This window comes from Nuphar pumila, chromosome 1, assembly GCF_984573655.1.
Source record: "Nuphar pumila chromosome 1, dmNupPumi1.hap1.1, whole genome shotgun sequence".
NCBI classification, from domain to species: Eukaryota; Viridiplantae; Streptophyta; class Magnoliopsida; order Nymphaeales; family Nymphaeaceae; genus Nuphar; species Nuphar pumila.
Genome location: NC_143249.1, coordinates 179,645,299 through 179,657,271, shown reverse-complemented (window position 1 = coordinate 179,657,271; position 11,973 = coordinate 179,645,299). Strand labels below are relative to the sequence as shown.

The window sequence follows — 11,973 nt, the reverse complement described above, 5'->3', positions numbered from 1 at the left end:
CTGAATCTAGATCCAATTTGATCCAGTCAGTTTGGATTGATCTAGATAAAGCTAGATCAAGGAATATATGGGTCTGGATCTAGATTGATTGTTCTAGATTTAGAACAGAACTGGATTTGGTTTACATGAGTTATGGATATGATTGAAGCAATTATGGATCCAGATCAGAACTAGGTCTAGATCCAGTTAGATAGTTCTGGATCCAGTCAAACAGTTTTGGACTTAGTTCATATATGGATCTGGATCGGGTTGTGAGTTATTTTTGAATTAGAACTCGAAATCGAGTGAGTTTTATTGCATTGGACTCTTATCGCAGAGGAGAATCTGCTTGTTCACTGGTTTTAGTCAAATTAGTGACACAAAAATTGAGGTCTCACGAGTCAATTTGAAAGATGTATTTTAGTAATTGGTTATGTGCATTAATATAAATATACTTGTGTAATGACCAGATCCTACTGTTAGAGCACCTTGAGACTCGATTGCAACTAGAGCACAATATTCGCACTCGAGGTAAGGGATATTATAAGTAATTTAAAATATGAATAAACCTCTTACGTTGTATGTTATTGTTGTTAATTAACATGATTAACATGATAGCTTTTAAGTGTGAAAATGATATGCATAAATTAACCATACATGATATTATGAGATGATGACATACACATATTAATTGTGGAATACATGTTAGTTGTTATATGTCATGCATGTTAGAAAGATTATTTTGTGATAGCATATCTATATGATAAATTGCTAATAACATGCATTGTAATGAGATTGTGTTTAGACTTAGTCTCATTTTATTCTATTCATATTGTATGAATGAATATATTGAGATTAGCATGCATAACCCCTTAAATCTTGGAAGTGGTGACCTATAGTAAGGGTTACCTGGTTCGCAGCTAGAGTGCAACCATCATGGAGAATGGGCCGTCGGTGATTTAACGATATGAAAATCCTACATTGTTTTGTGCTTATTATGAGATAAGTGTGAGTCATAATGTCATCCTTAGATTAAAGAATAAAATTTGTCATGATCATTTCACGATATCACTCGTGAGAGAACACGTAAAATATGAGTTTGACAATGCAGTTCTATGTGTTGAACTTAGCCTATGACTTATGATTATACTCACACAGTGATTGAGGAATCTAGACGACTATGAATGGTTGAGAACCATCATGGTTAGGATATAACATGAACCGTATCGAGTTTGAGATTGAGTCTAACCTCCCGGTTAGCTACCGACGGGGTTCTCTTTTTGTTTCACTGCAGTGGCTAGTGGTCCGGAGACCACTGAGAGTGTGTGATTCATTGTCTAGCCAACATATAGAATTGAGATGTTCTACACGAGTTGCTACACCCATAGATGGCTATGACCAATATAGCCGACCTAGGATTAGTGTGGTGTGATAGAGTGTTTAAGAGAGTATTGAGAGGGCAATTAAAATATACAAACTTGTATAGTGTATTGAAAACTAAACTTAGACTAAGGGCTTAGAGTCCACTACAGTTGCAAGTTTAAGTGTTTATTTATTTTTAATTATTTTTTATTAGGTTGTAGACTCGCCCTCCCGTTTAATTACAATTGTAGGTTTCAGGCACACTAGCACAAGTAGGACTTGATCGACTACTTCTTCAGCAACGTACTTGGTAGTTTTTATCTTTTATGCCATTGAAGATTTATGTATTTGTTATTTTCTTTTGTTATGAATGATGAATATTGTGAAGAAAGTGAGTTATTGAAAAAAGAATGAAAAAAAAAAATAAAATTAGTAACGTTTTCTCTGTGTGAATTCTGTATGCTTTCCCTTTAGAAAGTAATACCAACCGAACTCAGACTCCTGAGGTTTACATATAATTAGACCAAGTTAAAAGAGACCAGTTCGAGCTAGCTTGTTTATAAGAAAATTGCATTGGTTTAGAGCTGAAAGAAATAAGATTACAAAAAATGTGTAATATATATATATATATATATAGTAAAGAGTAGCTGCCTACACTCTGTGTCTATCGCTTTCATGTTTTTCTTGAATTTGACCATATAGATGTGTTCGACGTGTTTGATTTTATAAGAATGAACTCTTGCATCATTCGATTATGCAGAGGTAGGTTTTATAAGGTTTGAAAATCAACAATGTAGAATTTTTATAAATATCATAAATATTTAAAGCTTAAAAAATATATATTTTTTTATCTAAAAAAACATAATCCATGAAATGTTTTCTAGCAAATCAACCATGCCAAGCGCATCTCTCAGATTTGAGAAAAATAACTCAAAAACCTTTTTTTTTCGCTCATGGTAGGCTGTTATATATATATATATATATATATATAGTAATGGGTAGGTGCCTCACACTTTTTGTGTCTACCTTGTACCCACAGCCAATGGATAAGAATTTTCAGGTTGTTTTTAAAAAAATTAACCCTACACATGTGTTGTCCATGATTGATAAGTCCATCCCCATGAAATCAAGCATGCAGGTGACATCTGTAAGGTTAGATTTTAGAAAAAATAGAAACAATTTTACCAAAGCTCGTCAGGCACGTGAAAGGCACAAAAAGCATCAGACACCTCTCACTCCATAATATATACCTTGTTGGCCTTTCATGTACTTAATCACCAACCAACTGGGACTGTTGCGAGAATTAAACTCACTTGTCATCTCCTTCTCGAGCTCTTCAATAGTGCCTCTAGTCTTTGCTTGCACTATCGTGTACAGTTAGAACAGACTGAACAGTCATAGTCTTAGGTACCCCATGCAACCTTACGATCTCCTTCAAGAACAGGTCTGCAATGGGAGTAGCATCGGCAGTCTTCCTAAAAAGAATAAAGTGAGCTAGAAAATATTTCTTAGCACCTAACTAGCCCAGCCGAGTACCTATTGTTTCTTGGTTTGTGCCGAGTCTATTTTACGAGTTTGAATGAGTTCTTTATGAGCTGAACATGTGAATGCGAGATCTTAAGTTAGTCGGATCCAGATTCAGTTTTAGCTGATCCATCCAACTCCGAATCTGATTAACTGGTATTGCCTAGATCTAATCCGAGCCTGACCCATTTACATCTTAAAGATAACAAATTCTACCGAGTGGCAGCAGGCTTGAGAAGGTGCTGACCTCTTCATTCTAGGTTCGACTCTGACCGAGTGTAAAGTACATGTGCCTTTAACTGGTGGGTTCCGTAAGGGCTTGGGTGTTGGTGACCTCGATCCGAGGTTTACCTCGCAGGGGTGACCCGGTTGTCGGCGTAGGTCCTTTGTCATAAAAAAAAAAGAAAAGTGGGACCCATATTTTTTAGAAGATACATGAGTGTATTTGTGGTTGATGAATCATCATAAGAAAGATCCATGTGTTGTTGAACACATCATCTTTGTCACCCAACAAACTCCAATTTGCCTCAGCTAAAAGGCATGTGACTCTGTTCCTTGTCAACACCAAACCAACCAAACGCCAGCCAAACATGACGCGGAGCCACGTCTTTGTCCCTATCTGCCACCCACAATAAAGGGTGTTAATGGGTCCCAGTGAATCTGGTCCAGACCCAGATCTGATCTAAGGCACTGATATCGGGTCTGAGCCCAGATCTGAATGAACCTATCATAAAATACCCGAGTTTTTATGAGGATTACATAAACCAGACTCAGTTCATATTAGATCAACCCAGTGTAGTAGGTTCAAATCCTACATAGCGTGATTCGACTTTGCACCTAATCACATTAACTTGAATTTGAATTGCAAACACTAATCAAATTTGATCTCTTTTACATTTGCAGATCTTAATCGGAACTTGGATTGGGATAAAGTCTGGTATGAAATTTCATAAACCATACCCCAGTTCCATATCATAGTGACAAAAGCTAAAAACCACAAAATATAAACAAATAATTTTTATACCCAGCTCGCATTTTTTGGCAAAATCTCAGCAATAAAAAAATTAATTAAACAATATAAACAAATAATTTTCACAATAAAATATTAATAAAAATTATTAAGAATAAAAACACAGTTTTTCACGATAAATAACCGTTAAAAACATAAATACCACGTTTAAATCACGGTATTTATGTTTTTTTTATAAATCTCATGATATTTTGAAAATCTTGTGAGAAATTTGCCGCTTTAAACTTTCAAGCAATTTCTTGCAATATTATCACGAGATTTTCATAAATCTTGCGATATTTGTCACTATGCTCCATATGGTAATCAGACTTCATGTGTCTGACCAAACACTACACAGATCTATGGCCCGATGGGGAGAAGGTTGGGGGAGAGCCGTAGATATCCTACATGAGTCTTAGACAATGTTGTGGGTACTGGTTTTGGACCTGAATCGATTATGATAATTGGCCGGTTCGGACTCAAAGCTTATCAAGCTGAATCGGGTTTTTTTAGATTTTTAAAGTAAAAAGTATTAAATTAAAAAAAAAATAAAATATTAAAAATCAGCTGAGGGCCGAATCCGCCCTTATGAAATCAATTTGGTCCTGTACAATACGAATCGGCCAATTTGAGGCTGATTCACATCAATACTGACAACATTGGTCTTAGATCACCTTGAATTTGAGATTCGAAGAGATCAAATGCACCCTAAATATTTAATATATTTTTTAATAAAAGACGTAATATCATGGATAATAATAATTCGTTAAAGAATGAACACACAATTAAAAAAAAAATGCATCCATGAAAAAAGGAAAATCAGCTAAAAATGAATTAAAAATCACTAGATAACCATATAAAAAACCACTAAATAATTAGACTAGTATAATCTGGTCTTTGCCAATATGTATATATATTGAAAGGCAAGCTGGGGTTAGGAGGACTCCTACTAGAACAACAGCCACCCCCATGTAACGAGGGATTCGATCCTGGGCCGACACGGTAGTATATATATATATATATATATTCCTGTTACCATTGGTGTGTCATAATGGATCCGATACTTTTTCTTATATGATTCTATCCAGCATCCACTCTTAACCAAAACCCAAAATATTCCATTGAAAACGACACGCGTTATCCATAAACATGATTTTGTTTTCATCAAAAGATGAAAATACTAAAAAGCCCACCGCTCTTTGGCATGGCTTCCGGATCACAAACTTCCATCACCCGCCAATTTCCACATTACCAAACGTAGTTCAAGAGACCTCCGCTGAGGGCAAAGCAGACCTTTCCTTATTCCCGTTCAGCACACTGAACAAACAAAAAAAAAACAAGGAATTTACGATTCCTCCCATAAATAAAGAAAAAGATAAAATAAATCATCTCATGGACCAGAGAAAACCCGTAGGTTTATCCGGATATTCCACGCGTCGCTCCACCCGAATATCCGAATATTCCCATCCCTCGTCCCCACAGCGCAGAGTGGGGTGGCAGAAACTTCCTCTTTTTTCTTAATTTAAAAAGGAAAAGAAGGGGCAGACGGGGGGGGCTCACGGCGTTCCCTTCCGTTGCCTCCCGTTAGGAATCCATCCGGAATATTCCGGTGGTACCCCCCAAGAAGGAATGGCCCTTGGGAGCGAACCGCGGGAATATGCCGCGGCGACACCGAATCATCCCCCGCCGTTACTATAGACGGAATATTCCCCTCCGTCATCCCTTCCTTTCACCTCTCCCTCCCTCCCTCTCTCTCTCTCTCTCTCTCTCTTCGACCCTCTCTCCTCTCTGCAAGCAACCATAAAATTCTCGTCGCGAAGGGGAGGAAGTCGATCAGAATCCCCCGCGTGAGACTCGGCTCGTTTAGTCTCGACTCGGTTTCTGTATCGATGGCTCTCAAGGCGGTCCACGTCTCCGACGTGCCCAACCTCGGCCAGGTGCCGGAAAGCGCCGGGCTCGCTGTCTCCTCCTGCCGGATTCTCAAAGGTGAGTTCCTCCTCCTCTCGAATCCTTGTTTTCGTTTCTCTCATTGTCTCCGTGTCAGGCGGGGAGTGCCGCCGGGATTCTCGTGCCGGAAAGATGAATTTCCGGCCGGTCTTGGGAGGAACGACGTTATAACTCTCCTGGTTTATCCCTTTTCCCTTTCTGTTTCCGTCGGATTCCGTGCCGATAAACTGAATTTCCGGCCGGTCTTGGGAGGAACGACGGGATAACTGTCCTGGTTTATCCCTTTTCCCTTTCTGTTTCCGTCGGATTCCGTGCCGATAAACTGAATTTCCGGCCGGTCTTGGGAGGAACGACGGGATAACTGTCCTGGTTTATCCCTTTTCCCTTTCTGGTTCCGTCGGATTCCGTGCCGATAAACTGAATTTCAGGCCGGTCTCGGGGATGTGAACGAATGTACGTCTACGTTCTCCTTTCTCTGGTTTCTCTCTGTTTTTTTTTCTGGATGAGTGCCGTTGGATTACTTTGCCACAAAACCGTTTTTGGATGAGATTCACTCTTCTTTCTTCAAAGTTCCGTCTTGTGGAGGAGATTGCCGTCGGATTCCTTTACCGTAAAACCGATTAACCTCCCGGCCTTTTAAAGATAAACGGCGGGAAATGACGTTTCTCTCTTCTTGTCGTTTGTTTCTTTCGTATGAAGGACAGCGTCGTCGAATTCCGGCGCCGGAAAACTCGTTCTCCGGCCTTTTTCTGGAACGTGAACGACGGAGAGTCCTACGTCTTTCTTCTTTTCTTCGTTTTCTATAGTATCGTCGGATTCGTCGCTGGAGAACCGACTTCTTTAGAACGTGAAACGACAGAGCATCTGCCTCCGCCGTCGTCGTCTTCTTGTTATTTCTTTCTTTTTCTGTTTTATTGCTATCCGGAGGAGACTGCCGGAGACCTGACTTCTCCGGTGATGAGCAGGGCCCGAAGGGCAGAGATCGGCGTTCAAGCCGCCGAGGTTCATGGTGATCGGCCACCGCGGCAGCGGCATGAACGTGCTCTCCTCTCCGGACGGAAGGATGAAGGCGATCAAGGAGAACTCCATCCTCTCCTTCAACACCGCCGGAAAACTCGGCGTCGACTTCGTCGAGTTCGACGTTCAGGTAGCTCGCCGGAATCCTGGCTTCTTCTTTACTAATAATCTCTTGTAATAGTTGTATTAGCGCCCGCTTAATTAGCGATTATCTTTTTAATCCATCGTGATCTGCTCGCGATTTACCGTCGCCGCGTCGGTTTCCTTCGTGCTCGACTCTCCGTCATTCTTTCCTTGGCGTCGAAATGATCACCCGAATTTTACTCGGCGATTTCCTCGAGCGAATTTCACGCCACTTGGGTTTTCTGATGAAATGACTAAAATGCCATTGGAACCGGATTCTGATAAAAAATTCCATGCTATGACCTGTCCTTGCTTTTATTAAAAATAACGCATGTTCAGCACATGTTTGGCTCGTAAAGAGCTCGTTAAAATTTGGGAAACAGGCTATTCAAGCTCGAGGATCAACTACCAATGTTCGCCTTGGCTCGGTTTGTGTAGATTTGTTTATTAATAATAAATATATTTATTTTATATTATAAAATAAAAATTAGGGATGGCAGCGATCAGGGAAAGAGGGCCGCCCTGTTTGGGCCGGGGACAGAGGACAGAAAATGGGTATGAAGGCAGGGATGGAGGTTAAAATCAGTGTTGTGCGAGGCGCACGCTCAAGGTACTGAGGTGCACACTCAGTACCTGAAGCGTCGGTGCCTCCTCCTATCTGTGGCTAAAACCGAAAACAATTACACAATGAGCGGAGGAGGATATTCCGGCGAGATTTATGGTGAAATTTCTTCTCTTCGTGGCCTGAAATTGGATTTACTCGTCTGAAAAAAAGCAAAAACTTACAGCAAGTTTAATGAACTGAGTTCTTCCGACCGTTGCCATAACCTGCATAGAGTCACAGACCCATCGAAAAGCAGAGCTGATACCCTCTGACGAGGTTTCCGGCGAGAGGCGGGGGACTTCTTCTCTCCGCGATCGGAATTGAGACCTATTCTCTTAATCATGAAGCTTAAGCGTCAACGCCTCGAGGCTTACGCCTTGCTTCGCCTCATCGCATTTAACCTTGGTTAAAATCAAAATCCATGCGAGGATGAAGGTGGAGATGGACTTACGCTTTTCACCATCCTACTCAGTTCCCATGCTCGATCTCCACCTTATTCTGCCCTGTTCGTTCCTGATCCTTCTTTAGAGATGGCAGTGGATCAAGGAGAAATGGGACCCCGCTTCCCCTTGTCCCATTTGGATAGAGAATGGAAGACATAAAACGGGAATGGAGGCGGGAATGAAGGGCTAAATCAAAATCTGTGAAGGGGCAAAGATGGGAATGGAGGGTAAGATTTTGAGATGGGGCGGGGTTGGAGACCTTATCCCTGCTCCTGCACCGGTCCACGGCCATCCTAGTGAAAATGTTTTGAAATATTTGACCTGTAAGCAATAACTTTACTTTAAATCCTACTGCTTACAAGTTTTATTTTATAATTGTGCTAGTTTGGGCTTTGCTTAGTAGGTTTAGGATCTAAATTTTATTGTCTTAACTTTTAAAATATATATTTTAAATAAACAAGCTCGTGTTCATTTGGTTCAGCTTTGGCTTTTCATGAACTCAAGCTCAGTTCGGCTCAACACAAGAAATGAGCCAAGCTTTAACACCCTCTCCTCAGTTCATTGGGGCTCGTTTACCAGCCCTGGACTCCCATCAAGAGGCGGCAATATTTCCTTCAAAGGCTCAAAGTAACATCTGGAAAAATTAAAACTTATTTTTTGGAAAATCTCCGGAAAATATGAGCAATATAAAATGTTGAAAAATTCAACAAGAGTATAGATAATATGAAGCGTAAAGAAAATTTGTTTTTTTTTTCACAAAAAAGTAGTTTTCGTCTTGTAATTTTGATTAAAATTGATAATAATCCTGTTCTTTATGCTGTTGTTTGTTCTTTTAAATTTGGTTTTGTTGTTTTGGGTTTCATGGTGATGGAAACCTCTTCGTTGTAGGTCACGAGAGATGGGTGCCCTGTAATTTTCCACGACAACTTCATGCTCACCGAAGAAGACGTAAATCTCTCTCTCTCTCTCTCTCTCTCTCTCTCTCTCTCTCTCTCTCTCTCTCTAACGATCTCTGTGATGTGCAGGGAAACTTATCAGAGAAGCGAACCACAGAGCTCACGCTTTCAGAGTTCCTTCGCTATGGCCCCCAAAGAGAACCCAAAACTGTAAACCCTGGATCTTTTTTTTTCTCTTTTTTGTGGCATTTTTTGTTTGGTGTGTTTCAATCTCCTCTAATTTTGTTGGGGATGGAAAATTAGGCGGGGATGTCGCTTTTTAGAAAATCAAAGGACGGACGGATCTTTGGTTGGAAGGTGGAAGACGACGACCCCCTCTGTACGTTGCAGGAAGCGTTCCAGAAGGTGGACTCCGCTTTGGGGTTTAACATCGAACTCAAATTCGACGATGGTTTAACTTATTCGGAAGAAGAGCTTGTCGATACTCTCCAAAATACCCTAACGGTGCTCAGTTTCTGTTTCAATCCTTGTTTTCACTTTTCTTATGATGCATGTTGTTGGGATGCATTGATGGCCTGATCTTCCTCTCATTGTTGTTCACCATTCTAGGTTGTGTATGAACATTCTCGGGATAGACCAATACTCTTCTCAAGTTTCCAACCAGATGCTGCTCTGGTAATGAGGAAATTGCAGAGTGCTTACCCTGTGAGTATTCCTCCATACTATTATGTCTGCCGTCTTTTTTGGACGGGAGAAGATGGTACAAATCTATTTTTACTTTTCTTTTGGCGTTTCTATTGTGAAATGTGAGAGGCGAACGTGTCCATGAGCTCATGAAATTGGGCTTTTGAATTGTGGATACTTGGCTCGAGCAGATACCAAAATTCCCTGGGCTCTTAAAATTTTCTTCCTGATATGTTTAGGGTTTAAATCATTTTCTTTGCAAGGCTGTTGGCTTAACTCACTGGAACGGTACCTTGGTATATCCTTTTTAGCTTTAGAAAACAAAAGACTGAAAATTTGGGGATGCCATTTGTTTCAAGATTTTTAACCAGATCAGGTGCTGCAATTTCTTTGATTGCATTACAAGAATCTGTGTTCTTTTTCCATGGGGAGAATCTATAGAAGAGGATTTCAGGAGCTTTCAGTCATGACTTTTATGTAATTGTGAATCTTTTTTTAATTTCATTAGAATTCCTTAGTAATTTTAGTGGGCCAGCGGCGTATTCCATGCTTTCTCACCCTTTGACGAGTTATACTACTTCTAGGCCTGTCATGAGTAGGGGTGGGCATCGGGCTGCTAATGGACGGGCTGACCGGACCGTTGACCATGGGCCAATGTGAAGTGGGTTGGGTTTGGCCTGTCCTGGCCCAATCTTAAAATGTATAAATGCTTGACTGAAATTATGGGTTGACGAGATAATAGCAAGTTATCATGCAAGTAATTCCTAATTAGTGCAATTAATTAAGTAAATAATAATAAATAACAAATAGCAAGTTCTCATGCAATTAATTAGGTAAATAATAATAGTTATCCAAGTTACTCCGTAGTAGTTAATTTTTAAAAAAATTATATTATTAACAAAATTAATAAATAACTGATGCCCATCGGCCCGATAGCCTGCAAGTTGGGTCGAGCCCAACCCACATATATAACGGGCTGGGTTTTGGCCCGGTACCTAATGGGCCTCGGCCTAAAATCATGGCCCAAACCTGGCCCATGACGGCCTGGGTCAGCTTGGCCCATCGGGTTGCCGGGACGGTTGCCCACCCCTAGTCATGAGTTTTGAATTAAGAATTTTTTATTTAAATGTAGTCTGACCTCTGCTAATGCCCGATCAGGTGTTTTTCCTCACAAATGGAGGATCTGAAATCTATAACGATGTTCGAAGAAACTCTCTTGAGGAAGCCATCAAATTAAGTATTGCTGGGGGATTACAAGGAATTGTGTCCGAAGTTAAAGCCATTTTCCGAAACCCTGCTGCTATTCCCAGAATAAAGGAAGCCAATCTTGGGCTCTTAACATATGGCCAGTTGAAGTAAGTAATCATTTGTCTCTAGATCTTTATGCATTTTATCTGTTTTGACGAATGCACAATGTCTAATTTGAGTATGCAATCTGAGAATTTGTTTCCTGCTTGTGAACTTTTAATTGTTCATAACTTTGCTAACTGGAAACTGCTGTATTTTGGAATTCTCCTCTTCAAAATCAAAAGAAATCTTGGTGACATCTTCATTTGGAGTTCATGTTTTTAATTGCTCATCCTATTTACCATCGTGATGTCTATTTTATATTTAGTTAAACCATCCTGTGGGATAACATTGCTTGTGACTTTCATCGTATAGAGTAACTTTATATTTTGGTGGTTTCATGTTTGAATGCAGCAACGTATCAGAGGCTGTTTACATGCAGCACTTGATGGGTGTGGATGGAGTAATTGTCGATTTTGTTGAAGAGATTGCAGAGGCTGTTTCTGAGTTTGGGAAGCCTGTGGCTGAGGATTCGGAGAGTGTGGAAGATGGGATGAGGGAGAAGGTCACCATTCGACCCAAGTTTTCTCAAAGAGACTTGTCATTCTTACTGAAATTGATACCGAAATTGATACAATGATGTGACTGACACAAGAGGGGAGTTGCATTTGATGCAACCTCTTGGTAAGCATTTTATGGGGGTTGCTTCCATTTCTTAATTTTGAGTTTGCAATTATTCAAAATTAGGATGTGTACAGTATCACCTGTTTTATCTGTATAATCTGATGGTGATTAATGCAAAAAAGAGAAAATGGGTCCTCTTGTTTTGAATTTTGCTCTCTCTCAAGATCTGTCTGTACTGATTCATATGCATGTGCATGAACATATAAACTAGAGAGTAAACTGGTACTAAAGTTATCAATGTTACTTGCTAATTCTTTGATTACTAGACTTGGTGAAGTGTTGTTAGTCCTGATGAGCTAGCTAAAGCCTAAAACTACCTATCATCTAAAATCCCTTGATAAGTTTAACATTAGCCGGAACAGCAAGGGATCTTCTGAATAATATGGGCTTGAATACCAAATACAGAGAGTTTGA

The 11,973-nt window shown here is 40.1% G+C and overlaps 1 protein-coding gene across 3 annotated transcripts; it reads left to right on the top strand.

Annotated features, from left to right (window-relative positions):
* Nucleotides 1-5,632: 5,632 nt before the first annotated feature.
* Nucleotides 5,633-11,701, top strand: LOC149851481 (glycerophosphodiester phosphodiesterase GDPD1, chloroplastic-like). 3 transcript variants are annotated; one of them, XM_090000890.1, is made up of 8 exons: nt 5,633-5,860; nt 6,787-6,968; nt 8,897-8,956; nt 9,034-9,114; nt 9,208-9,408; nt 9,514-9,609; nt 10,747-10,943; nt 11,290-11,701. In XM_090000890.1, exons 1-8 carry the CDS (start codon nt 5,764-5,766, stop codon nt 11,513-11,515), a joined length of 1,140 nt encoding a protein of 379 aa, XP_089857016.1. In that variant the 5' UTR covers nt 5,633-5,763; the 3' UTR covers nt 11,516-11,701. The 3 variants fall into 3 exon arrangements, with proteins under 3 accessions (XP_089857016.1, XP_089857023.1, XP_089857028.1); XM_090000897.1 differs by lacking the exon at nt 11,290-11,701 and having other exon boundaries at nt 10,747-10,947; XM_090000902.1 differs by lacking the exon at nt 6,787-6,968 and having other exon boundaries at nt 5,685-5,860.
* Nucleotides 11,702-11,973: the final 272 nt, after the last annotated feature.

Bases quoted from the DNA above. Each gene is read 5' to 3' on its own strand.
- LOC149851481 (XM_090000890.1), top strand. From the start codon at position 5,764: ATGGCTCTCAAGGCGGTCCACGTCTCCGACGTGCCCAACCTCGGCCAG. The intron at 6,969-8,896 runs GTAGCTCGCCGG...TCTTCGTTGTAG, and splicing joins TCGTCGAGTTCGACGTTCAG to GTCACGAGAGATGGGTGCCC. The intron at 9,115-9,207 runs GTAAACCCTGGA...ATGGAAAATTAG, and splicing joins CCCAAAGAGAACCCAAAACT to GCGGGGATGTCGCTTTTTAG.